This window comes from Lepisosteus oculatus, chromosome 8 (genome assembly GCF_040954835.1).
Source record: "Lepisosteus oculatus isolate fLepOcu1 chromosome 8, fLepOcu1.hap2, whole genome shotgun sequence".
Classification (NCBI taxonomy): Eukaryota; Metazoa; Chordata; class Actinopteri; order Semionotiformes; family Lepisosteidae; genus Lepisosteus; species Lepisosteus oculatus.
This window is the reverse complement of record NC_090703.1, coordinates 7,072,378-7,098,945: the sequence shown is the minus strand read 5'-3', so window position 1 is coordinate 7,098,945 and position 26,568 is coordinate 7,072,378. Positions and strand designations below refer to the sequence as shown.

Genomic DNA, 26,568 nt, shown 5'->3' with positions numbered 1-26,568 from the left:
AATCGGAATTTTCTCCGGGGGTCCACAAAGAAGATGTGCTGAGGATGAAGCTGACATTGCTGTTTTGAGTCACCAAATTAGGTTTAAAGTCAGATTGGGAGCTTGTATGTGGTAGAGAATTCCAGGAGTGTGCAGAAATGTGTTCTGTGGGTGTCTGGAACAAGGATATAGATGACAAATTTCAGACTGAGACACCGTAGAAGCCTGGCTGCTGTCGGTGGATTGCATTTTCTTGTAGAGAAGCAGAGATCTGTTATGCCTTTCTATAAAAGACTCATAAATAAGCACAGATGGCCGTAGGCAACTTCTTTAACTCCCTTTGGGTGTAGAGACCTCAATACACTTGTGCAATTAAAACTGTAATTTAAAAAGGTTGTTAATTAACTTCTCTCAGTCTGTACATATTCTAGGATTTCTAGTAGACTGGCATATGCTTTTTCTGTATATTTTTTGCTATTTAATGCTTCCTTTAGTATCTGGATATAACCAGCATGTGGTTGAAGGTACAGGTTCCCTCTGAAACTCTGCGTTATACACTTGGCTTCAGTGACTTTGTGTGAAGATACAGTAATTGCTAAATGCCAGCACCCTGACACACCCTGTGTGACAAGAACGTTAGGGTACCCCTTGTCCACCCTCTTCTGCCCAGCTGCTCGAACCCCGTTGTCACACAGCTCAGGGTGCTAGCAGCTGCCGTTCCAGTGCACTGTCAGAGTAATCTGGAACACTTCAGGCTGTGCTGTTCTGATGTAACCAAATAGAATAGTAACAAAACATGTTTGTTTTCTATGGAGCGCAGATAATGCTTTCTTAAAGGTTTTTGCATACACCTATGCATTTTGCATTCATACTGCATATTCATGGATGCAGTATGCATGGTGTCTTTTAAGTCTCTTAAAAACTTGAACCCAAAGAAGGCTGCAGCTGTACGCAGACAGCTTCAGGAGATGGAGACGTGCGCAGAGACTGTGGGAGCTGTCTTGGCACTGAATCCCTTTCCTCACCAGGCCAGTCTGATGCTTGTCTGTCTTCTCTCGGCTTCGGCCGAGCGTGTTGAAAGCACTCAGCCCTTGTCTTTGCCAGTGCTTTTCCATAATGACTTGGTTGTGATGACATTTACCCTTTTATTTTTGTTTGTGTGCCGTACAGATCCCGTACCGTTCGTTTCTGTTTCATTGCGACTCGCTGTGCTCTACGGTTTCCCTCTGTGATCACGGAGGGATTTGAAGATAAAGAGAGGGGGGGGGTAGTATTCTCCCTGAAATCCAGGGTATAATTATTCATTTCATTAGCTTAAGCACATGTCAGTCAAGCAAAGAATACCGTTGCCATTGGCAACATTACACTCCCTTGGAAATCTTCAGTGGACCAATGGTACTCTTTCGGAAAGGCAGTGCTTCTGTCACAGTGTTTGAATGTGAATTTGACCACAGTATCTATGGTAACCATAGCTGGCTGTTTCCAGATTGGAAATCTCCCTGAAGTATTTGTGGCAACCTGTCTGGCTGCTAATGAGCTGCAGGTACAGTCTGCACCCATTCTGCCTCTGCAGTAAAAATGAGACTATTGGCAGGAAAAAATGTCAGATCGACGGTGATTAAGCAAGGACTTGGAAATGGAAGTAAATATCACACAACACAAGGCCACAGATCACATGACAACAGTATCCACTGGATGGGGCCAGCTGGTATACTGTCTGTGGCTAGTCCTACACCAGTGCAGTCGAACATCCTGTATGTGAGTGGTGTAAGGATGTGCATCAGGTCAGAGCAGTCGGCACATGTTGTGCAAATGCATCCCTGTTGTTCTGTTGTTCAATTGCAAGAAGCTGGTCCTTCAAGCAGGGCTGTGGTCTGGCCTGGTGTGTACAGGGCTCACGCTCACACTCCTGGTCTGGACACCTTCTCACAAACCTCTCAAATTCATTTCTAAGACGTTTGATTTAATGATGAAAGGATTGGCAGACAGAACTGGTTCAGAATAACGTTAGTTTTTCGCTTTTGTCTTTCATTTTACAGTTATAAGATTTTCTTTTCTAGAATGATATATTTGGCAGCATAGATGAGAGGTTACATCTGGAAATCTAATGAGTAAAAACACAACCAACAGCTAATAACACACAAAAACTTGTATTCACCTTCTTGCACAGGTCTCAATGGGGTCATAAATCAGGTCCAGCTTTGCCAGTATTCGCTAAACCTCTCTGCCTGTAACATAAGAGAAAATGTAATTTTGATTCTGAAAATAATAAGATGACGCATCCTAAAGAGTTGACGTTTTGTTCTGATGACGTGATTTGTGCAACAGCTGCTGTATTTACGATAACCGTTTTAGATAGTTGTTGTTTGTTCGGGCAGTGTTGTAATAAGCTGCAATATCCCTTCTGCAGCTCTGAGCTGCCGGACAGAAAGTAGGTTTTTAATACCTTCAGTGAGAAATACCCACTGTAAAAAATGAATATAGACAAAACATTTTGCTGTCAGAATTCTTCAGAGATTGTATTATAGATAATCATGAAAAGTGTGTACTGAAAGGAAGGGGTTGTCTGATCCAGGGTGCACCATGACCCTCAGGAACTCTCCCTGTTATAAGATATAGTAGTGTGGTTAATCAGAAAAGGCTGGGCTTTCCTGTGTGCTGTAGAGCCCCAGGCACTGTGACATAGTACAGTATAAAAATGGATTGCAAAGCACAGCATTTCATGTAGTACAGCTGCTGCTGTGGTGCAATATTACCACAGTAAAAAAGAGCAGCAGGCCTGGTGTCAGCATGTTTAATTGTACGCGCGTACTCCTCTTCGCCGGGAGCCGACACCGATGGTGAACTTCCTGGCGCTTGTCCACAGTCTCGCAATGCCTGTGTCAGGAAGGCCCCTCCCTCCCCTGCCGTCAGGAGGCAGGGAACACCGCGGGCAGAGCTGCTCCTTTGTTTAGGAATAAAGCAGCTGCCTCGCTCCAGCCATGGGATCCGCAGGTCAGTGAACGCGCTGTGCACCTCGTGCTTTTCTTTGCAACTGCAAAGGCGAGATGGGGAGATGTAGACAGACGCTATTATGTCACCCCATATGTGCATGTCTTGTTAAGGCAGATATGCCATTTGTGGTGGTTAATATTGCTCTACACCTGCTCTCATTGATAAGGGAAGCATAGGCAGAGATTTCTTCTCTCACCGGCTATTGTGTTCCATTTGGGGATGTCTTGTTTGCATTGCAAGCCAGCGGTTTTTTGGGCTCTGTTCAGCGGTCTGTCGTTCTTCCTTCTTCACAGTGTTGGTTTTTACCTGCCGGTGCTGTAGAAGGGGCTGACGTGTGTTTGACACAGAGGTTGACAGATGGGGGGGCAGGCGGTTGATTTAGCCGACTGAGCGTTCGTCTGGACGTGAGCCGCGCCCTGTTCTCCTGTTGCTCGGTACACGGGAGCGAGCTTGAGAGGCGAGGGGCGGGAGGCGGTGGGGTGGGTGGAGGGGTGGAGGGGGGGGGTTTATCTCTGACTGCAAACTGCACGAGGCTAAAATTAGAGCAGCTAGAGAGACACATTGTAAGCCACACTGGGGACCTTCTCCGCACTCCTGACAGATGTGCACTTAAAAGGAGCAAGAGGAGAAATCCTTTAAGACATATGCAGCTAGAAATTGCTCCTGCGTAGATGAGCAGAGACTGGCAGCAGTGAAGGAGGTTCAACACATTCGGGGACACGGGGCGCAGATGGCAAACAAGCCCCGAGCCCAGGGGGAGCCCCGCTTTCTCCCAGCTTAGCTCTCACTGTTGTACCAGATAAAAGCAAGACTCGTTACAATGAATCTTCCGTCGCGGACACCGACACGTGCCTTAGCGCCTCCAGTCTTCAAAGGCAGGGGGCTGAGAATCGAGCACCCTTCCCCTCCTCTTCCTCGATCGTTATGCGGTACGTACAGTACCTCAGCATTAGTCTTGCTCTTCAGGGGTTTTGTGACAGACTGACCCGTACAGTTCCGCCTTTCCTTCCTGAGACTGTTTCAGCTCCTAAATGTTTTATCTGCCGGTCATTCCTCTAGTTGGATGACGCTTTAGTCCGACTGTAACTGTCCAGACATGGTTAGCGACGGACTGGGAGGACGGAGTAGAGCCTGTACAGCTAAATCACAAGTGTCTGATCTCCAAGAGAAGCCAAACGAGAACTAAATTTTGATGATTGTTTTAGCCTCATTATAGTAGATCACTTTTTAATATCTAAACATTTTTTAAAATGGATACCCAATTAGCTCTATTTAGTTTTTAGCATTGTTAATGGATTATTTTCTCTCGCACGCAGAAAAGACTTAAGATCTTTTTTCAGAGCTTCTGATTTGTAACAAATACACAACCCAACTATACAAACGTTACAAATGAGAGGAGGCTATTCTGCCCTGGCTTGTTTGATAGTTGCTAATTGATCTCAGGTTCTCAACTGGCCTAGGATATGAACCAGCTATCATTTTGAAGCCAGCTAGACAAGATCCCCTGATCACGCTGCTGGACCAAGTGACCTCTTGCCATTTATAACCTCTTGTATGATTGAACATTAGAATGGGGAGGATTTGGTCTATACAGGTGATGGGCAGTATGAACGTAAAAGCTTAAGAAAAAGGGCATCGACCAATAGGAACAGCTGTTAGGCAGAGTGAAAAGCAGGTCAGTGCTTGACCTTGAGCTGTCTGCCTGATCGTGAGGACTGTGGAGAACAACAAGAACAGAGTTCTCCAAGTCAACAGGACCAGTGGCTTTCTGGGCTCAGCTGGGTTTGAGGACTCCTCAGAACAACGGCTGGGGGTGTCCCGACGAAACAGAGTCTTCAACCAAACACTGAGATTAGGTTTTAGACTGTATCTGTAAACGTTTGCTCTGTAAATAACTATGACTTTGGTTTGTGTGCTATTTGACTTTGACACATGTCATTGTTGAAGTTAGACCAGTTGTGGGCAACCCTAGTTCTTGAGGAGGAAGAAATAATCCCCTATTAATTATTAATATTATTAATTAATTCAGTTATGTAATATATAATTCAAATACCTTTACTTAAGCATTAAATAGGGTACAGAAAAGATGCATTCAGGCATTAATGCAGCTGTATTTCATTTCGTTGGACAAAGAGGAATTGACAAGAGCTCTTTAGCTGAAAATGCAAGAAAAAATGGTAAATATTAATGATCCCATTTGCTAAAGGTTATTCTCTTTCAAGTCTTGATTACATATAATTAAATTCAAGTACCTACCACCAGTGACAGTCATTGATGTTGCTGGCCATAATCATTTCAAATCTAGTGCTGAATGCCTTCTATGGTGTTACTTTTTGACAATACATGCTATTATTTGACTGTGAAAGAACTGTGAAAATGCAAATCAGTAACCCTCATGGAGGATCGCAGGGTAGTGTAGAGGCACGGCCGATCTCAGCTCATCCAGCTCCTCTGCATGGGTCTTCCCAGGCACTCTTTGTTCTGTCTGGTGTGATAAATGATGAGCTGTAGCCTTCTTTATGAACCTTGTGTTTTGTAAGCCCCAAAACAATTTCAGCATGTTTCGTATAAGGAATATAGAATAATGGGAGAAAAAAAATGGTTAAAAAAATCAATAATGATGAGACATGATAAATGAAACATGTTCACTTCACAGTCTTCCAGACTATCCTAATTTTTGTGTTCTCGTTATAATAATCTGGAGTAATTTAATTCATATATGCATGGGCATACTGTAGGTTCTGAGTAATTGTGCCCTTCAGGGAACACAGTCCCCTAAGGTATTTTAAAAACAATATAAGAACAGTTTTAAACGAGATGAGGCCATTCAGTCAGTCTGTCCCTCTTGGTCGATACTAGCTAAGCGGTCCAAGGATTAGAAGTGCCATGAACAAGAGGCAGCTGCTCAGGCAGTCTTGCTCCTTGGTTAGTGGCTTATTGAGCTGAAGATTCCTGTGTTCGGTCTGAAGGCACAAGGGAATCTCCCTCAGGAATCAGCCTTTTCAACAGCCCACCCCTGCAGCCCCAGTCAGGGAATAGGCTGCTTCCCCCTGCTCTTAAATCTCTGCTGCTCGGAAGTTGTGGTCTTTCTGGGTTGTACCTCTCCAAGGCTTCCACACTTAGCTAAAATCAAGGCCTGGAAATGTACTTAAAAATAATCACCAAAGAGTGCTTCTGCTGTTTTTTTTTTATTACATGGAGACAGAAAGATGATGGCCTTGTTTCAGGTCATTAGCAATCTGAGCTGTCCACATGTTCCCGTCTGCCATATACTGTTTATCCACTTCGGGCAGAGAAGCTGCAAGGTATCGTAGGGAGCCTGAGGCCCATGTGTGTGACAGTAGCAGGTGCAGTTTGTGCAGAGATAAGGAAGTGCGTGGTTTCATTATAGCAGTATTACAGAGGTAAAATCATCCTGCAGCTGCATGTAATCTCAACCAAATTAAAAACTGCATTCAAATGCCCAGTCCACATTGTTTTTCCTGAACTGTTTTCATCTATCCAGTTTATAAATAATGGAGATGCTTTTTTGTTAAGCACGGACTGGGCCCTGTTTATTCCTTGGAAGATTCAGCCTCAGTTTTTCAGTTGCTCATGTTCCTTTTTGAAATGAATTCTGCGTGGCTGTGCTGACTTTCACCTCCTTTCAGCGATAGAGACAAAGAGACAAAAGGCAAGGAGGTGGAGGAAGACATCAGTGCTGGAGCAGTCTTCATTACTGAAATGTTCCAGCAGATGCCAAGACCGATCAGATTTAGACTGTAACCATGACTTGCGAGGCCTGCGATTTCAGTTGTGCAGTTCTGAGCCCTGCTGGCACCGGATAATATCCGAGAACTGCCGATGGGAATATCAAGATAACGACGAAGTGCAAGAATGCAGTGTAGCATTCAGACAAACAAAACCTGAGTATGTGGATTGAAGAGGGGAAAATAACCAATAGACTGTCAAAGAAGAGGAAAAGGCATCCAGTTAACAGAGGGCGGGGGTGTCATCAGTGCAAAAAGCAGGATGGGTCAGATATTTCAGGCTCTACAGGGAGGTCTGTGTTGAGCCACAGGGATGACAAGTGGCACAACCACAACAGAGCAGACAGAATGTGGTTTGCGGGAGTCTGACCCACATACTGTAGCTTGAAAGTCGCAGTGACCAGATGGGCATGTCGTTTTCTCTCCCAGCCATCGACCTGCTGTACTGGCGGGACCTGAAGCAGACGGGCATCGTGTTCGGCAGCGTGCTGCTGCTGCTGTTCTCCCTCACCCAGTTCAGCGTGGTCAGCGTCATCGCCTACCTCGCCCTCGCTGCCCTGTCCGCCACCATCAGCTTCAGAATCTACAAGTCCGTGCTACAGGCGGTGCAGAAGACTGACGAGGGGCACCCGTTCAAGTGAGTGGAAACAGAAGGGGATTGGGCAGAGATGCTCAGGGTACGCAGGGATGAGTGCACATGTGGGAACACATCTAGTGATGTCAATGTTTCAGTCTTTAGTGCAACAGGAAATTTAGGATTCCTGGGGAACAATGAGGTATTCTCTGCCCTGCGGCAGGTGCTCATTTTCCTGTCCTTATCAAGCAATAACTTCCCATCCCCTCCCCCCTTCCATGAAGCATTACACATGGGTTTAAGTTCTGACAGCTTGAGTGAGCAGTGCTCTTGATGGCAGTGATTGACGTTAAAAGTTCTAGGGCCACCCCTCCATTCCTGGTCTGTTAAGAGGTTAAACTGCAATGTTGCTGCTGCCCTGGGACAGCCTCTCAGCTTGCTGTTTGCCTTCGCCCTGCCTGTGCAGGGCCTACCTGGACGTGGAGATCTCTCTGTCCCAGGAGCAGATCCAGAAGTACGCGGACAACGCGCAAGCCTACGTCAACAGCACCCTGAAGGAGCTGCGCAGGCTCTTCCTGGTGCAAGACCTGGTGGACTCCCTAAAGGTCAGTCCGGCCCTTGGACATTGTGAAGGCTTGGTGGCCAAAGCGTGCATGACCTTAGTCACCAGCTGAAATAACATACTTAATACACCACATTCTGTACACCTCGCCTCCCTCAGTGTCTGCGTCTGTGTTTCAGTTTGCAGTTCTCATGTGGCTGCTGACGTATGTAGGAGCTTTGTTCAATGGCCTGACGCTCCTCATCATGGGTAAGCTTCATTTTCTGATCTCTGCAGCACAAACCTTCTCCTTGTCCCGGCTTGCAATATCCACACTGCACAGTCTACACACAGAACTGAAGCCATCTGTTATCCATTAATATACTACATTCATGTCAAACGGAAGTTATCTTGAAGGTTATGCTTGCAACTGTTTTTTAGCACAGGTGACCTTGTTCCTTAAATTTTCATTATTTGCATTTTCCAACTTTAAACATGACCATAACCCGATTTACTTCAGTGATTCTTTCACCAGACATTTTCTCAAGTTGTTGGTTCTTAAAATAGGCAATCTAGAATAACTCCAGTCTAGCACCGATCTTGTATCTCAGTATTTATATTGATTTTTCATGCACTCACTCTGTGAGAAACGTTTGTTTCCAGTTTGGCAGGACCAGTATCATAAGTACACAGCAGAATACCTCCCTTCTGCTGTACAGTACTGCTGTCTGGTCAATAATTAATGTGGAAGCAGTCTGGGGAGGACATTCTGGGAATGAAAAGTCAATGATTGCCCTCCTCGTCCTTCCATCTCATACTGTGGGAAAAGTCAACGGGTGTTAGTTTCCTACCCTTCTTTATATTACTGTTTATAGGGCTGTCAAAAGCCATCGTCTGTGTGCATCATAAACGCCACCTATGTTCAATAGAGCTGCACACACACACTTCAGGAAGGGACTGGTAACGGAGTCAGATTGTGAACTTGCGTGCAGGAGCGGACTGTCACAATCCTGGCCATTAATCAGTCTCCTCTTTTCCCAGTTGTGGTGTCCATGTTCACTATGCCTGTGGTCTATGAGAAATACCAGGTACGTAGCTGCTGATAAGTCTTTGTACTTTCTAAAATGTTATAACGGTAAAAGCAGGGTTGAGAAAGTCCCGAACTCCTCGGGTGCCTGCTCACCTTCCTGTCCCAGCCTGCCCATCCTGTCTCTACGTCCCCTCCCCCCCCCAGCCCTGTCAGTGCTCACCCAGCCCTGTTCTGTTAAGTAGCTGATCAAAGGGACAGATTCACCATCTTCCCCTAACTGCCAAGTGTTTTATTGTTCCTGTACCGAATCCAAGGGAAATCTGAATTGATCAGAATCGGTTATTGTGGATTTTGGCACAGCAGTCTTGTTAACGATGGTTAGGTCCAGGATTAGACAGCGCAGCTCCACTGCGAGACGGAATTTCTTGGTCGTCAGGAAGAGCAGTCCTTGGTTTACTTCACAGCCACGGTTAGGCAATAATTAATCTGGGCTACAAACTCCGATCCCTTTTTCTCCTTTCTTCTGCAGGCACAGATCGACCAGTATCTGGGACTAGTGAGGACTCACGTTAACTCAGTGGTTGCAAAGTAAGTTCTTCATCCACCGTAACACTTCAAGCAAAAGCGTTCGGGAACATTCTCTCACGAGAGGCAACTCTCTCGCTCGCTCCATGAATTTACATTTAACCCAAAAACGGAAGGCACTCGCTTCGTTACGATAAAATTGCACTACAGTGCAGCCGGGCCCTACGATAAATCAGCACTGAAAGGCCCATGGCGGCAGCTTTGAGACGCAGGCGCGAGCAGGCCGCGGTTCACCCAGGCCCATCCCTCTCCCCTCCCTGCTCCCCGCAGGATTCAAGCCAAAATCCCAGGAGCCAAGAGGAAGGCGGAGTAGAGCCCCAGGCAGGCGATCAGTCCCGGGAGGAAGAGCGAGCCGGAAGGGGAGTGGATGAGGAGCCCACACGCTACCGGCCAGTGGTACCGTGTGCCAGCGCCTTGGCGAGCCGAACAAACCGCAGCACCGGAGAAGCCCCCCCCCGCCTCTATAACCTTAGAGTAACTTGCAATCACTCACGTCAAGCACTCAAGTCTAGTAAGGGAATAAAAAGAAAAAAAAAAAGTACTAGATGTGTTATTTTGTGTTGCTTATGAAGTGCATGTCAAGAGTCTTGAGTAATATTTGATATCTTTTAAGTGTTTTTTTCTGCTACTTTTTTAGCAGTGCTGATGAGTTTAGATGTAACCTGTGACGAAGGCTTTTCCTGCTTTAGTGCGCTGCTGCGATAGTTTAAATTGCTTCTATGTCACTAGGTTGCAGGTGGGGCTTCTCTTTATATATATATAAAAAATAGAATTGTGGACTAATGTTTTTTTTGGTGTTTTCCAGCACAAAATAATTAAACTATGTACTGATTAGGTATGGTAACTGTAGCATTTGGTTTTGTATTACTATAAGGAACTACACAACTCATGTTTTTAAGTACTGCTGTTGAACTACTAAAGGGAAGAAGGAATCTTGAGACTGCTGGCTTGTTTAACCTGTCCAACTTTGTAAAATGTTCAATGTAGTTCTTTTATTAGTCATGGACTCAACTATTTGCACTCATGATGTACTAATTAATGAATGCGAAAATAAATGTTCCTAAATGTATGCTGTTCCTCTATTTTCGCATCATTGGGGGAAGTGCCTGGTGAAACCAAACTATTGTGAGTAAGATTAAAAAAAAATAAAAACTATTTCTTTGTCTTTAGTTCAGTGGTGCCTGCAGTACTGAGGCAAGTGACCATCTATCACTGCAGGGGAAGATGTGCTTCATCTCTGCCGTTTAACAAAAGTGTTTATTATTCCAAGAGTAATTCTGCAGCCTTGCTGACCGAACAGGCTGTCCCTCACATGCCATTAAACCCTGCTTCAAAACTGTCTCCACCTTGACTGCAGTTCAGCTGATCAAGCACAACACTAACCAAAACATTCACTTCACTCACCCCCCACGAGATTAAGATGCGATGCCCAAGCCCCACGTGAGACCAGACAAGGAGTCTGTGTCCAGACTACAAGAGACCAGTCTTCTCCCTGCTATGGGGAGCAGCTGTCCTGCAGGGGATGAGTCTTGCATTACAGCACAGAGAGAGAGGCTCTTTCCTTTGGTGAAATGATACAGCTCTTGAAACCCCGGTTCACACAGTCATGGTTTCCACAACACCAAAAGCCAAAAGTGATGAGACCACCCCTTCAGCCAAAATGTAAAAGCTCTCCGATTTCGGGAGGGGCCAGTCGTTTGTGGAATGCCTTGCATGCCTCTTTACAAATCGGATGAGCTCATTTCAGCAAGCGAGATGCTCGAGGTGTTGCTGTGGAGTCCAGGAAGAAACGGCTTGTGTCCGTTACTGTGGAAAGGTCAATCCCCCAGCCCAGGCTGAAGTGGGGGCTGATCATCTCCATCTCTTTAGTCAGATCCCTAAAACCACATGGTTTCTCATGGGTTCATCTGCATGAAGGACTGCAATCCAAGTTTAAGGCTTTAACCAGAAAAGGTGTGTTGCTTTGTTTTTTTAAAGTGACGTTTTTTAATTCAGTGAGCAATCAAATATGTTCCAAATCCAGAGCAAAAAAAAAAGCTTCCAATGTGAACAAAAAAACAAAAATCACCCACTTCCAGACAGAACAACGTCCTCTAAAATCCACATCATAGTGTTTCGATAGGACTTCCACATCCATCTGGGGCACAGAGGCGTTTCACATTCCTCTGGCAGCGGTCTCCCTGGCCTGTAGTCCTTAGTGGTCTACAGTAACAGCAGGAAACGCCAAAGCTGCATTCATAACCCCGTTCTCAAAGTACAATCTCATGCACTTGGTGACAAAAGAATTCCATTGCAGAAAGGGAGGGTGGAGAAAACCAAGAGAATGCTTTCATCTTAAATGTTTTCAGTACAGCTACTGGAAACGCACAGCTTCCAATTAGCAGTACAAGAAACACCAACTCTGCATAATTCGGAGCCCCGCTGTGCTCCGGGGAGTTTTAGTAAGATCCCAGCTTTCCGCAGTGTCTTCCAGAGTGCACTCCTGGACACACTGGAGGCCTTAACCCTGAGACCCCCGAGTAAGAGCAGGATCGCTCAACTGGCTTCGCTCTGGGACACAGGGGAGAAGGACCACAGCAGATCTCCATCAGGGCCAAGCCAGGACACTGTGCTCCAGGAAGAGGGGGCTGCAGGCTCTCTGCAGGAGCACAAGCAGTTACACAGAGTCCCGGGTTCTAGTGATCGAGATACTGCTTTCAAGTAAATTAAGATAAAGTTGGGGGCAAAATCTACACTGCTGTCTTTTAAAGTTATAGTACGATGTTTGTATCCAACCCAAAAAAAAAGTGATTTTAAAAAGCCTAATCATCAGATTTATAATTCAAATCAGTTGAAAACTTTCAAACCTAGAATTGACGGAAATATGAACTTATTCAGTTCTAAAGTCAGAAGAGATGAACTTCTTGCAAATTTCTCCAGTACATTTATTAGTAATCCGACGATCTTTAAGAAATAGAAACACAATCACATGTACTTTGCTAGAGAGCCAAAACTGAAGACATTCAACTGTTCCGAGTTTTCAAACCAAGACTACCCTCTGCTGGTAGGAATGACATCCTGCACCCAGGATGGGAATGTACAATAAAATACAAAAACAAATGGTCATCAAGCTGAAACTGTCACATCCTTTAGGCTTTAACAAGCTAAAAAAAAAACCAAACTCAACCTTGAAATCGATATAAAATAGGTGATCGCGATCCTGCAGTCCTCACACATTGAGCAGTCTGATGGGGTGCAGCTGGTACACGATGCCTCTGGTCTTTCCCTCCCTGTCCTTCTGCAACAGCTCCATCTTCTGACTGGGGTCCACCTGCCAGGGACCCACTCTTTTTAGTGCACAGCCCTGGGGGGAGCCCCCTGCTGCAGCTGCAGAGAGCGGTGCCCTGAACCCCAGAAGTCACCCAAACCCCCTGTTCCCCCCAATCCTGACCATCGGGACCAGTTACGAGCCTGGGATTCTGCATCATCCAGTCTCAAAAATGCCTTCAATTTTTTGTAAACTGGGAACACCCATCCACAGCTCATTTAGATCCCAGAACAGATCCACAGGGCTCCTGAGTGCAAAATACGCCGGGATTCAGAAATAATCCTGTACTTGCAGGACCCTCGCTCCCAGCCATTGTGCTGAGCCCACCGATGAAAGCCTTGATACGCTCATCTGCACCAACCATGATGCAAGTCATCCAGCAGAATCAAGATCTTTTAAAAAAAAACCTTGAAACCTTCCTTAAATTTAATAATCTCCTTCTGTAAATACTATACTCTCCCCCCCATGCAGTTCCTCCTACAACATTGCCCAAACCACCAGCTCACCTGGCCCCTGAACCTCAACTCTGCGCACACGCACACACACTCCAATCCCAAAGCTCACAGATCTCCATACATGGCACTGTTATTGCCAAGACCCTGTAAGTATGGCAAAGCAAAAGAACCGTACGCTACTGCTATTCAACACTGGAGAAGGAGAGGTGCAACTCGTATTCCTCACTACCACCTCTATGGCATGTTTAGATGGCTACTACCTGAAGCTGTCGCAACCATACGGTTGAGAACACTGGAAAAAGAGATCCAGTGGGTTTCGCCCCAGGGACGGGGAGGGAGCGCTCCGAGGTTTGAGTGCAGCAGAGGTGTACGAGCTCTCACCTGGTTCCACTTGTAGGGTTTCTCATAGTACTGTGGTGCGAGGTCCTCTCTGCTGGGGGACTTGGCGAACAGCCTAGAACACACGATCAGACAAGACGCCAAGTCGAACTCTAACGCACCAGAGCGGTGTTCTTGATGCGTGTGTGGTGAACAGCACCAGGAGGGTCCGGGGCACTGTACTCTCTCTCCACCAGAGCTGCTGGGCACCCGACTGGTTAAACATTCTTGCTTAGCCGCCTGTTTCTTCTTACATTTTTGAATGGTTTATTCTCGACAAGGAAAATAAGCAGTTCAGTAAATATGACTGTGAACACGATACAATAATTTAAAATGTGTTTTTTTCTCATTTTGTACTGAAGTCTTTAGATTTCTCCCCCAGGGACGATGTCACACTAAATAAATCCCCCTTTTCCTGAAATAATTCTCTGTATAGCCCAAAAAAAAAGAATCCAATTCTGGTTGACTGCTCTAATTATTTAGGATGGAAATGTGTATAGGCTACAATCGTATTTAACGTACAAGAATCTACCACAGGACAAAGTTTTTTTCTGATGTCAGCGAGGAAGTTTTCACTTTCAAAACTAAATCAAAACTCATTCCAAATAAGTGAAGACATAAGCTATAAAAAAAAAAATTGATAATGCCAGTACTTTCAAACAAAAAGACTTTTCTCCGATAGGAAAATCACTGATGAAGGTTCAGACCTACAGTACTGTTTAAGGCCGAAAATATTCCAGATTTCAGATGAAAAACGCGCAACACTACTACCTCCACGAGCTTACTTACAGCTCACACCGCGGTGACCCTGACCTAACGAACTCTTCTGTGGGTGTAGGCATTGTAGAAATGGTTCTGGAAAAGGTTAAATGGAATTCGAATCCGGAACCAAACTACACTCGAGCTCGCCTGCGTGCCAATCAAGCGCTGCACCGCTGTGGGGGGCGGGTCCCACAATCCTTCAAACCCTCATGCCGTCAGGAGGCGCGGCACATCCCCGTCGCTCCGCTGGGCTCCCAGGGGGCCTTGCTCTGCGAACGGATTCCTTACACTTCGGGACACGGGGATCCCCTGCTCCCCACACCCCGTCCCACCTGACCAGCTGCTGGCGGGCATTCTCCCGCAGTTGGGCCACCCGCTCCTCGCCCAGGTGCAGCGTCCCGTTCGGCCCCTCGCACACCAGCTTGTTGACGGCACTGCGCAGGGCGTTGATCTGTGGAAACAGCGCAGATCACGCGCCTGCTGCGCGTTTCCTGGAATCTTGTACAAGACACAGTCATCGAAAATCCTCATCCTCCACCAATGGGTAGTAAATGATTCTCTCCCACAGACTTCTCAGAGTCACACAGATGACACCTACCTGCTCTTTCCCTTTGGACACTTCTCAGTCAACATTACTTCTGTCAAAGGGGTAAGTGTCGCCCTCGCTGCAAAGCATTCTGGGACCGTTCAAACATGACTGAGGTTCTCAGGTTCTCTGGACAAGTGGCGGCAATAATCCCAACGAATAACTAAGAAAGGTTTTCCTTTAAAATTCCTTTAAAAGGCACTTCGGAGACCGCTCTCCCCGGACAGGCTCGGGCATAACCCCGACTGAGGAACAGGAGAGCAAACGGCTGCGCTACCTCGGTGACGTCCTCCACATCGAACTTCACGTCGAAGGCCAGCTCGATGTCGTGCTCGGGCAGGACGGCGGCCTGCGTCGCTCTATTCCAGCCCAGCCCGCAGAGGGCGCCGGTAAAGCAGGTCCTCTCGTCGTTGGTCCTGCGGGAGGCAGGGACACGCACCGGTCAGGGTCCACGAGTCCCTCTGGGCCCCGACACTCCCAACCCGCCCGATGTCACGGCACGTTTAACCAGTCTCGCCAAGGCCGCGCCACACGCTTGGAGAGGGAGTCTGAACCGAGCACGATGCCACCATCAGGACGGCAGAAAGACTTCCATCCTGGTTCCACCTAGAGTTGTCCCCGAGAGTGAACACACCACACATATAGCCGTCTCCTCCAGAGCATAGCTAATCTCCCTGGGATGCTTCCAAGATGATTCATTTTCATGGGGATGGCACTGCCTACAAGCTTCAGACCTCTATCCCGGCAATCCCTCGCCTTTCCCAGGGTGCACCAAGGCGCATGTTTACTGTATTAGGGGTACTCTGTTTAGGGCTGACTAGATCAACAACCTGGAAGAGGCGTTAGCGGGGCCAGTAGGGAGCACTCACCCAGGAGCCTGTGTGGGTCTTAATGCCCCAGTATAACAATGGGGACACTATACTGTAAAAAAGGGCACTGTCCTTCGGATGAGACATAAAACCTGAGGTCCCGACTCTGGGTGGTCCTTAAAAACCCCAGGGCATCTCTCAAAGCATACGATTGTTTAGCCAAGTGTCTTGGCCAAATTTCCCCCTGGCCTTTACCAATCAGGGCCTCCTAATAACCCCCCCCCATCTCTGAACTGGCTTCATCACTCTGCTCTCCTCCCCTGAGGACTGGTGTGTGGGCAGCAGACTGGTTCATCATCCAGGTGGGGCTGCACACTGCTGGTGTTGGAGGGGAGTCCCCATTACCTGTAAAGCACTATATAAAAAAGTTTAAGGATTATTAGTATTAAGATACTAGATCTCAGGCCTAAAGGGAGAAATCTTCTATTTGATGGCCGGTTGGAAGAGCACCCGTCCCCCAGGTTAGTTTTTCAGCGCCTGTGGGGGACAGGCTGCAGCGCTCACACGCTGGGCTCTAGATCAGGCCGGGACATCACAGCGGCTTCAGAAACAAGACGGGCCCTCGACTCGGGGCGCACAGCCCCACGCCCCCGAGCGGAGACACCCACCGCAGCTCCATCGCGGGCGTGAACAGCATGCAGAGCAGGGCGGGCAGGCCGCGGACGCTGGGCAGCAGGGTGGTCTCCTTCAGCAGGACACAGGAGCCTGAGGACAGAGCGGCTCATCCGTCACGCTGACCACAGGCCAGATCAGGGCGGCCCCCCGTTATCGGTCACCCCACTACTCGTAGTTTTGCGCTCATGTTTCTGACAAATTGAGGAACCCGACATGAAAATTCCCTGCTGTTACCTCGGCGCCGTGAAAAACGACGGCGAGCCACGCAGGCTTGGATTAAGTGGATTATTTATTTTGTATGAAAAAATATTGAAGAGCAAAATCTAACAGTAAAATTCTTGTTGGCAACGATGAAGCACACCATGTAGATTACAGATCATCGTGTCCCAACATTTAGGCCGAGTTCTCGCCAGCACACAACACGATCAGGTTTGACCGCTAACTTGATATGTGTGGGGAAATAAAACAACGACCCTAGAGCAGTGAATGACTTGGTTGGTTTTAACGAGATAACTCAAAAGATGTCTGTCCAAATTACATTCTTCCTTACAGATACTAAGTCATTCCTCTGTAAGCTGTATTTAGGAACCGTAACCTGGACTTCTGATGGAACCCTCTGTACTGTACTTGGGAGCTGCAAGTGAAACACAGACTTAGTCTAATATGTGGTCCCCAGCCACACTTTATTCCATTAATTCCGATGGAAAATCCTCCTGCTTTAATGCGTGGGCAAGGTTCACACTCCCACAATCCTGAATCCTCCATATTTGCAGTGCTCTTACAGGGAAAAATTCCCCTTTATACCCATATTCCAGTATATCGGAATATGCCTTTATCTATTTACATTAACCTAAACGGAAACGTGCTGTAACCAGACTAGTAGTAAAGTCTGAATAAGAGCACATACAGTACACTGCAGGACAACCTGCTTCTATCTACAAGGACCGCTGAAGCAGAGACAACAGTGACCAAACAAACGTTAATAGCTGCATCATGTTCTCTACCATGTATTTATCGTTCTGGTTGTTTCTTAACTGTACATACTATCATGATTATGTACCATTTTGAAATGCACTGTCTACATTGTGTGGTGTTGTCTGCTGTACTGTGTGCGTCCCAAAAGATCAGCACGAATAAGAATTCCACTGTACAGGAACATAGGCAATAAAACCCTCTACTCTACATCTACCCAGTATCAACACTTCTAGGAATAATGCAAAAAATAAAGCCAGCAGCCATATCACCCTGCAACTCACAACTGGCAACCCACTGAAGCTAAGCAGGTGTGAGCCTGGTCAGTACCTGGATGGGAGACCTCCTGGGAAAAACTAAGGTTGCTGCTGGAAGAGGTGTTAGTGGGGCCAGCAGGGGGCGCTCACCCTGCGGTCCATGTGGGTCCTAATGCCCCAGTATAGTGACGGGGACACTATACTGTAAACAGGCGCCGTCCTTCGGATGAGACGTAAAACCGAGGTCCTGACTCTCTGTGGTCATTAAAAAAAATCCCAGGGCGCTTCTCGAAAAGAGTAGGGGTGTAACCCCGGTGTCCTGGCCAAAAATTTCCCCCCTGGCCTTTACCCCATCATGGCCTCCTAATAATCCCCCTCTATGAATTGGCTACATTACTCTGCTCTCCTCCCCACTGATAGCTGATGTGTGGGGAGCGTTCTGGCGCACTATGGCTGCCGTCGCATCATCCAGGTGGATGCTGCACATTGGTGGTGGTGGAGGGGAGTCCCCATTACCTGTGAAGCGCTTTGAGTGGAGTGTCCAGAAAAGCGCTATATAAGTGTAAGCAATTATTATTATTATATTATTAAATGATGTACCGGGACAAGAGCACAGATTTAGATTTGGGCTTTAAATAAGCACTTCATAAATTATTACAATGTTGGTAGGGTAAAATGAATACTGAACTTGCCCGTTTTATAATGAACCTCTTCCAAAGAGCTCATGCAAGACCCCCAATGACAGCCCCGCGATCTCCCAGCGGAGGCATGTTCGTGAGGACGAGTGTTTCAGCCCACCCAGCTTACCGGAGGCGTTGATGGTCACGAAAGCTGCGACCAGCAGCCTCTGGTGTTTGATCTGGGGAGCGTCGTTCACGGCAGCCGAGTTCACGCTGTCCTTCTCGATCAGCACGGACCTGCGGGGGAAAGACGCGCTGTCCGGCTGCCCGCTCAAAACACAGCGACACACATCACTTCCTGCTTAGGAGAGTAACAGCCAGGGCACTGTTTAACAGAGCCAGAACAGCCATAGTAATTTCTCTGTTCTCTATTGCGGCACGACGGATTTATTAGGACAAGTCAAAGGTCGTTTATTGATGGAACAGCTAACGGAATCCAAATAATAAAGATATTCTTTATTTTTATATATTCAGCTTTAAAGAAAGATCTACCATAAAGAACATGCCCATGCTGGCTAGCCAGGACAGACTATTTAAATTTAGTGCGATTGAGTGACTACGGTTAAACAATTAACCAACAGTTAAAACAACGGGCCAAGGGTGACATTTGACTGGCTAGTGGCAGAATATTGCAGGAATAATATTGTAAAACAGTGTCACAGGCTACATCCTCCAAATTTCATTTCCATCAGTCAAGAAACCCAAAATAAAGGTCAAGTCACATGACCTATTACTGCTCCTTAAGGCTAAATCTTAAAACGACATCAGACCATGAGGCACCACGAGACCCCTCTGCATAATTTAGTCTAATAATTTCCCATAAGCCTCTGCAACTCCCCTCAACCTCACCAGTTTCTATCCAGATGACTGAATTTTAGAGGCCTATGAAAATTCAAGAGGTGTCCAGCCACTTAACTCACTAGAAAATAGACTATTTAAAATACACTAAAGGGGCAGCCAGACACTGGCAGCGCTCGTGAGCTCCGAGCAGGACCAGAAGACCCCCAGCCTTACTTGTAGTGGGTGATGCTGCTCATGGGGTGGAAGGTGAGCTTGTGTGGGCTGGAGGGTCCATGCACTGGCACCTGCAACAAGAGACGGCAACTCAGGGCTCCAGGCTGGAGGCAGCCAGTACTGCCAGCTATTCACACTTACTACCAAGAGGTCTGTGGTGGCCAACTAAAACACTTTCATAATATCCCCGAGAGGCGCACCATTTTCACTGGCCTAAAAACAGTTCTGCGATAGCTAGACGGATCTGGGAACTTTTTTTAACTCGCGCAACATGTACACAAATGAAGTCTGATAAAAAAAAAATGGTATAACTGGTCAAAACAATGCAACAGAGAGCAAAGCCCCCCCGATCATGCGTCTCGGTACCTTGTACTTAACACAAGAAGATGGAGCCTTTGAGAACGTCTCCAGCAGGCTGTCGATCAGCTGCTTCTCTTCCTCTTTCCTGCTCTTCCAGGCACTGCCAGTGGAATTGGGAAGGAACGTCCCTTCTTCCAGGTCCTTGTACAGAGACATCAGGATCTCGTGGCTGTGCTACAGGGGGGGGAAGTCAAGAACACCGTGAGGAACAGAGACACCCAGGCACGGGCAGCAACTTTCAACTAGGCACTGCCTGGTTCCAATTCCTGAATACATCTTTCAAAATTAATATAAAACTTAACATATTTCAAAACTCAGGAAAAAAAAGCAACTAATACTGCTGGTCGCAGAAGGTTCCAATTCTCTACAATACCGCTAGCAAGACCAGAGCCACAGCACCGGTCACAGCCCGGGTCTCCGGCAGGAAGTCCGAGGGGACCAAGCGCACAGTACCTGGGACTCCAGGCTCTCCTCCGCCCTCTCGGCGTGGCCCTCCTCCAGCAGGACCTCGGCCACGCCGGCGCTGCCCGCGTGGGAGTTCGCGAAGAGCTCGACGCGCATCACGCCGTGCAGGACGGAGAAGAGCGAGGCCATGAGGGTCTGCTGGCCGGCCAGCGCGCTGAAGCGCCTCCGTGCCCCGCTGCTCCACCGCCCGCCCAGGACCACGGACCGGGCCGAGGGCCGCAGCCTGCAGACCTGAAACTCCTGGGCCTGTGGGGGGGGACGGGGGGGGACGCAGGTTACACCACGGAGGAACACGCCCCTCGGTCTCGAGCAAAAGGGATTCCAGGCTACGTCCAAGCACTCCCGACGCAAATCAAGAGCGGGAGCATTCTGAATCTGAGATAGGGGGCACATTCTTAAAGCCGTCAATCACGAAAGAAGCTACATTACGGGGGCGAACGTGCTAGGAGCTTTTAACTGACTGCCAGAGAAGACGACTGGCAGATCGCGTTCACAGCAACAAAGAGGGCTTCAAGGAGCTGAAAGGCCGACTCTCGTTGCCCGTCCGCCCTGCGACGGTCTTCTGCTTCTCTAGGCGGAGCGCGGTACCTGAAATGGGAGCGCCTGCAAGTCCTCAGGGAGTTCCCTCAGACGATCGGCGTTCACTTTCGTGGTGTTGCCGTAATCGACGAAGAACACCTGCCGCAGAAAAACAGGAATCCACAACAGCACTTGGGAGCTGAAATGCCTAAGACCCTCAGGAACCGCCAGCGCCTGACTTGCCCTGTTCTAGGGTCACGGACGTGTTGCACAGCAAAGCTAACGTCGCGCAGTAAATGCTCGTTTCAGAAACGGCGCAGTGTAGCAGTTGGCTGGTTCGGTTAGGTTCAGTGTTGTAAGAGCAGGACCACACCTCCACACTGCTGCCAGCCACTTGCAGGACCTTGGCCCTGTAGTACTGGCCTTCCTTGGACTGGTCTTCCGCGAAGGGGGCCAGGCAGAGCATGCTGGGATAGAGGGAGGTGGACAGTGGCTGCAGCTCCTGGCAATTGATTGCTCGCGTCAGCCTGTGCTGCTTCTCCAAGCTGCTCTCGTCTGCTCTGAATCCCCAGAAATGCCCGACATCTACCACCTGTGATCAAAACACAAGGACAAAAACACAAAGCTCTTAGACCAGGAGCAGGCTTATTCCTGAAAGCACAATGCAAATCTAGAACGAGAATATCACTGCTATGGAGAAGTGAAGCAACTTAAGTTACCTTCTCAAGCTTTCAGAAAATAAATGGAGTTTATCTGGGGCTGGAAAAGGTCAAAGGAAGCTTGGTAAAAAGCTGAAAGGGGACATTTCTGGTTTGACTTCTGCACAGGCCAAGATCATGGCACAGGGGAGGACGGTGCTGTACATTAGCTCAGCACTGCCACAGTACGGGAACACAAGTTCCTACTTTGTTTCATCTAGTGACATGGTGCCCTGGCAGACGTATAGTATACACCAGGTCTTCACACACGTGTCCCCAAGGGTGCAGAAAGCAGGCTTGGTACCTCTGTGATGCTGACAATGAAGTCTGGATGGGGAGGTAACTGATCCAGGTCAACGGGATTGCTCAGCATGTCCACAGGAAACGCAGTGTTTTTCTTCAAATCCACATTCACCCTGGGACAAACAGCAGACGCTGAGCATGCAGTATACGTGAATGAATAAACGTATTGAGCGTCAGTCACCTTAACATTGGTTCTATTTTAGGACTCAATTAAGAGCCTCTGAAACCCACAGTATGCCCACACTACTGCTGCTCCAAGGATTCTCTACAGCCACACCCTAGGTCTCAAAGCGCTTAAGTGTCCACAGTACAAGCAGTAATGTACCTTTTAAACCATTGGAGAGATTTTATTTAAACAAAAGGATAAGCAGCTCAAAGCTGCTAAAGAGTACCATACACAGGAGCACATTCACTGAGAACTTGGGAAAAAATTCACCAGCAAAAAAAAAAGTCATTCAAATTGTAAATGTCAGGTCATTTTCTACCAGGGCTTATTTACAAGATTTCAGCTCAGTCACATGGTGTGCATCCCTCCCTCACCGTCCTCTGATGCAAGGCTAGCTAAGCCAAACAAATCATTCTCTAAAGACAGCATTGAGCTGTAGATCTTTATTTAAGAATTAAACGAAATACGGCACCACTTAAATATTTTTTTTTGTTCAAAGGACAGGATGGCAGAATATTTTCCAGTGCCATTCTAATATACTCTGGGCAGCAGGTCCAGCTGGAAGAGAGGGGGAGGAAACCCCCCCCAGTCCCGCTGGGCCAGTCTTGGGCAACAGAAGAACAGGGCCCTGCCGCACAGTCCTGTCCGAGATGCAGATACACCTGGACAAAACTGAACGTGTTCTTCAAAGCACACAACACAATGAAGAGCAGAAGTTGAACCGGCGGGCAGTACCTGCAGGAGCGCAGGGCCGAGGCGGCCCTGTGGGCGAACCGGGCCTCCACCTCCTCGATGGGGTGGACGGAGAGCTCCAGGGGCACGCGCAAGTTCGCCATCCGCAGCGCCAGCGTCACCTCCGGCAGCACCTGCGCGGTCCTGGCGCCGCCCCGGGAGAACTCCACGTAGGCCCTGGTGGCAGGACCGACAACACTGCCCCTGAGTCTTCCAGAGCCTGGCTGCGGGTGAGGGACAAGGCCCGAGCGGGCAGAGGGGTGCCGCGCGGCGGCCCGCGGTCGGGCATCTCGCGCGTCATTTCCACCCGCCCGTCCTTCAAGACTGGCCGTGATGGTCTCGAGCCACGGCCCGCTGAATAACCCCTGGACCACCCCACGAGTGAGAGCCGAGTGGGCACGGGTGGCGAGGCGATTTAACCAGGAGAAAATGCTCAGAATCTGGTCTTAAATCACATCAAGTGATCGATGGAAACCCGCCTGCATGGCGCCATCCTGGGATGTCACCTGCTGTCCTTCCTGTGGGCCCACCCCGAGGTGGCAAACCAGCAGGACAAGCTGATCACGCCTGTTCTTGCCAGGCCATCTAGCCCTCCGAGACCAGTTAACAGGTATTGTCCAGACTGCCCAGGCTGTGTGACGGAATGGGCCAAAATCCCACACAACGGCAGCTGAAACGTGGCGAGAAGCATGCGTCACGGATGGGCGGCTTGTATTGCTTCCACCAGTGGTCACACATGCAACTGGCCTGCGAGCGTCACCGCGGGAGCGCCGCTGATTAATCAACGATCGAACAGGGTAACGAACTTAAACATCAACTTGGTCGACGCGCTTTCTTTTCCTCAGTAATTACTCAAGTCCCGTTAATGAAACCTTTGTCAGATCCTACTTCTACGAAGCTGAAGCCGCGCTAGATGACAACTAGGAGTGTTGTTAAAGTGCCCTTTCAGCAAAAAAAGGTGGGAGGCCACCTTAAGACAGGCTCGGCGAGAGTGCAGGTGGATGGAAAAGAGACTAGACCCACAATCGCCCACTGGGGGGGCAGAACGGCCTCACACACGGCACCCCCCCTCACCTGGAGCCCTCAAACGACATGGCCTTCACCTGGCCACACTGGCGGAACAGGGACTGCAGCTGCTTGGAGTACAGGAACCCATAGGGGGGCATATTCCTCAGCTGCAGAACACAGGAAATAAGGAGTCAACTTCCAATACGCACACGCAGTCGGATTTTTTTCAGGCTTCATCAGAAACCACCCACCACCAATCAGAGCAATGTGAAAGCCTTGGTTAAGGAATGTAATCGGAGGCGCTGTGCGTTACATGTGAGTCACATCCAGGGTGTCAAGGACAGCAGTCCTCCTTACCAGCACGGTGGTTCTGGGATCATTTCCAGACAGTTCTTTGGAGGCCAGTTCTTCATCGATCGCCACCACGGTGAAATAGTTGGGGTAGAAAGCTCCAGCAATCACAATCTGAAAGGAGAAAATGCCAGCGACTGCACGAGGAGGGGTCAGACGGTTTTAATGTGAAAGAGCCGCCTGATCCGGGGACCGACCTGCAAGATGAAGGTGTGCACGAAGGCGTTCTCGGGGTCGGAGGGCGGGGGCGCACTGCCGATGTGCATGTTGAACTGGGAAACGCGTTTCTTCAGATCCTCGTACAGCTCGGCCACCTGGACAACGGCACCGACAGATAATAATGGAACACAACTAAGAAACTGCAATTGGAAAAAGTATTACAAGACTACACTTTTGATGCACAACAGAAATGCCAGGACACAGATCTCTGAAGACATGCTTTAGGGCTGGAGATTAAGATCTTTTGGTCGCTACGAGCCTCGCGACTCTCCTCCAGTACCTCCCGAATCCTCTTGATCTGCACGCAGTTCTCCTTGCCCCACTCCAGCTCGTCCTGCAAGAGCAATAACCCAGACTTGCACTCCGACAGCAACCAGAAACGTTCCTGTGCTTAGGCTCTCACACGGAGGACCACTATACTTCATGTATAGGCTCTACATGGCTTGGCACCTCAGTACCCATCCGATTTCTCTTCCTACACCCCACCTCACAACCTTTGTTCGTCTGACTCTGGTCTCCTGTCTGTCCCCCAAGCTCATCTACACTCTGAGTGACAGGGCCTTCCCCTGCTGCGCCCCAAAGCTCTGGAATTCTATCGCCAAAGATGTAATTCACCTTCCCCAAGCTCTTTCAAACCCTGACTCTAAACCACCTTCTTCAGAAGGGCTTTTACTCCATTGAGGTCCACGTCTGCCCTTTTGGATCTTCTATTGCATTCTAAACTGTGAAAATCCGGTTATCTCCTCTCGTTGTTTTTATTCTTACTGTAAAGTGGCTGGAGAAGCTACTTTTAAGAGGAGCTATATAACAAGGTTAATCATCATCACATTTCTACAGTAAAAAAAAAAAACTGACCCTTCCATTCTTGAATTTTCCTTTGTTTCTGGATTCTTTCCAAGCCTGGAACAAAGATGACATTTAAAAGCAAATCATACAGATGTTGCAGAGTATTAGATTATGTTTGCACTGCAGCACTCATGTGACATCTGAGCATCAATAACCCATCCTGACTGTGCACGCTCCCTGCTTTGCCTGTCTGGTTCAGTTGCTTTAAAGACACATCACAGACAGTTCATCTCCCTGACAACGATCCTGGGGAGAAAATCGGATCGACGCACTGCTGACTGGACCAGGAAGCCCATGAACTGAGAATTTAGAGTGGGATAATTTCATTAAATAATCTATATAATAATTAGACTATTTGTGTCTGTTGTATACTTTTTGAAAACGCTGGCTGGATACGAGACCCTTAAAATCAAAACTAGACCTGCAGATACAGGCGCCTGTGCAATTATGCAATAGATGGGTTCCTGTAAAACCTCATGTTATGCAAAACCACACAATAAAAATAACAGCTCATGGGGAAAAATATGGTTAGGGGCAGAAAACCTAACCAAATAATGATTAAACTGGGTAAAGCTTTATTATGAATTTAACGTATTTAAATGTTATCACCAGCACACTTCTGGTCACCTTGTCCACTCATATTTACGGGAATGCAGAAGATTTAGTGAAAATAGGCCGCACATTGAGGAGCACCTCCCAATTAGCACTTCCAAAACAGCACGTGGGACAACTGAGCACCATGTGTACTGCTCCACGGACCGCTACCTTCAGTTGTGTTACTCCGCAACGCAAAACGTAAACATGTCAGGGATCAAATCGCGTATAAGCCAACGTGAGTTTCGCGCTATACAGAGATCTTTCCCCTGTTTTCCAACCGCCTATGAGCCACTTCGTGTGATAGCAGAGATCGCTGTATTTGTACTCGCCAGCTGGCAGCTCTTTCAGATCCCATCTGACACTACTTCCCAGAAGAAGTGATTTGTGAAAATGATCAAACTAACATATTAAAAAGGCCATTCATTAAAAAGAAATGGAAGCAAAGCATCTCTCTCGTGCGGGTTACTATAAACACGGAGCCATCTCTTTCCCTTAGGGAAGCTTTTCACTTTAAATCGGTGAACATTCTAGACATGTCGCAAATCTTTTACTCTCTCCTGTACTAAATGCCTTTTTTCGAAGATGCAGAATATTTGATGCTTCATCCACCTGTCAAGTGGAGACGGACAAAGAATGAAAAGGGTATAATCTCAGCGGACAACTGACAAGTCAGAACACAGGTACCAAACGGACAGATTTGAGGAGACTGGCAACTACGTACAGTGTGTGCTCTCCTCTCTCACATTCTATTTAAAAAGTGTTTTTTTAAAGTATTTCAGTGCTGGTAGAATGGCCCATTAATAGCTGGGAATCAAAGAAAGGAACTAAGCAATGCGTCTTCGTTCTCTCAGGTGCATCCCAATCCTAAAGGGCCAAAATCCAGCAGGTTTCCTTCTTAAAACATCAACTGCTACAAGTCGGTAGAGAAGGGGCACACAGTCCAGCTAAACCTTAAAC

At 47.9% G+C, this 26,568-nt stretch overlaps 2 protein-coding genes across 9 annotated transcripts in view; one reads left to right on the top strand and one right to left on the bottom strand.

Moving 5' to 3' along the window:
* rtn1a (reticulon 1a) overlaps positions 1–10,521 on the top strand; it is a 61,287-nt gene extending 50,766 nt beyond the window's left edge. For 6 of the 7 annotated variants that reach the window (XM_015350230.2, XM_015350234.2, XM_015350232.2 and 3 more), the window contains 6 exons: positions 7,152–7,359; positions 7,763–7,901; positions 8,038–8,107; positions 8,879–8,925; positions 9,397–9,455; positions 9,723–10,521. In XM_015350230.2, coding sequence (XP_015205716.2) covers positions 7,152–7,359; positions 7,763–7,901; positions 8,038–8,107; positions 8,879–8,925; positions 9,397–9,455; positions 9,723–9,765 — 566 coding nt within the window. In that variant the 3' untranslated portion in view covers positions 9,766–10,521. Of the gene's footprint in view, positions 1–2,870; positions 2,974–7,151; positions 7,360–7,762; positions 7,902–8,037; positions 8,108–8,878; positions 8,926–9,396; positions 9,456–9,722 lie in introns of those variants that run through there. The other variant, XM_015350237.2, reaches the window with a different exon arrangement.
* Positions 10,522–12,329: 1,808 nt separating this feature from the next.
* The window catches only part of tdrd9 (tudor domain containing 9), a 40,314-nt gene continuing 26,075 nt past the window's right edge, over positions 12,330–26,568 (bottom strand). The window contains exons 19-36 of one of the 2 annotated variants that reach the window (XM_069193110.1): positions 25,024–25,068; positions 24,449–24,502; positions 24,147–24,263; positions 23,956–24,063; positions 23,665–23,765; positions 22,594–22,767; positions 21,694–21,805; positions 21,065–21,283; positions 20,761–20,850; positions 20,161–20,418; positions 19,714–19,881; positions 19,348–19,418; positions 18,461–18,570; positions 16,418–16,514; positions 15,218–15,356; positions 14,687–14,805; positions 13,596–13,668; positions 12,330–12,762 (exon numbers count right to left, since the gene is read on the bottom strand). In XM_069193110.1, the coding sequence (XP_069049211.1) occupies positions 12,661–12,762; positions 13,596–13,668; positions 14,687–14,805; positions 15,218–15,356; positions 16,418–16,514; positions 18,461–18,570; positions 19,348–19,418; positions 19,714–19,881; positions 20,161–20,418; positions 20,761–20,850; positions 21,065–21,283; positions 21,694–21,805; positions 22,594–22,767; positions 23,665–23,765; positions 23,956–24,063; positions 24,147–24,263; positions 24,449–24,502; positions 25,024–25,068 (2,157 nt within the window). In that variant the 3' untranslated portion in view covers positions 12,330–12,660. The remainder of the gene's footprint in view (positions 12,763–13,595; positions 13,669–14,686; positions 14,806–15,217; positions 15,357–16,417; positions 16,515–18,460; positions 18,571–19,347; positions 19,419–19,713; positions 19,882–20,160; positions 20,419–20,760; positions 20,851–21,064; positions 21,284–21,693; positions 21,806–22,593; positions 22,768–23,664; positions 23,766–23,955; positions 24,064–24,146; positions 24,264–24,448; positions 24,503–25,023; positions 25,069–26,568) is intronic. The other variant, XM_069193108.1, reaches the window with a different exon arrangement.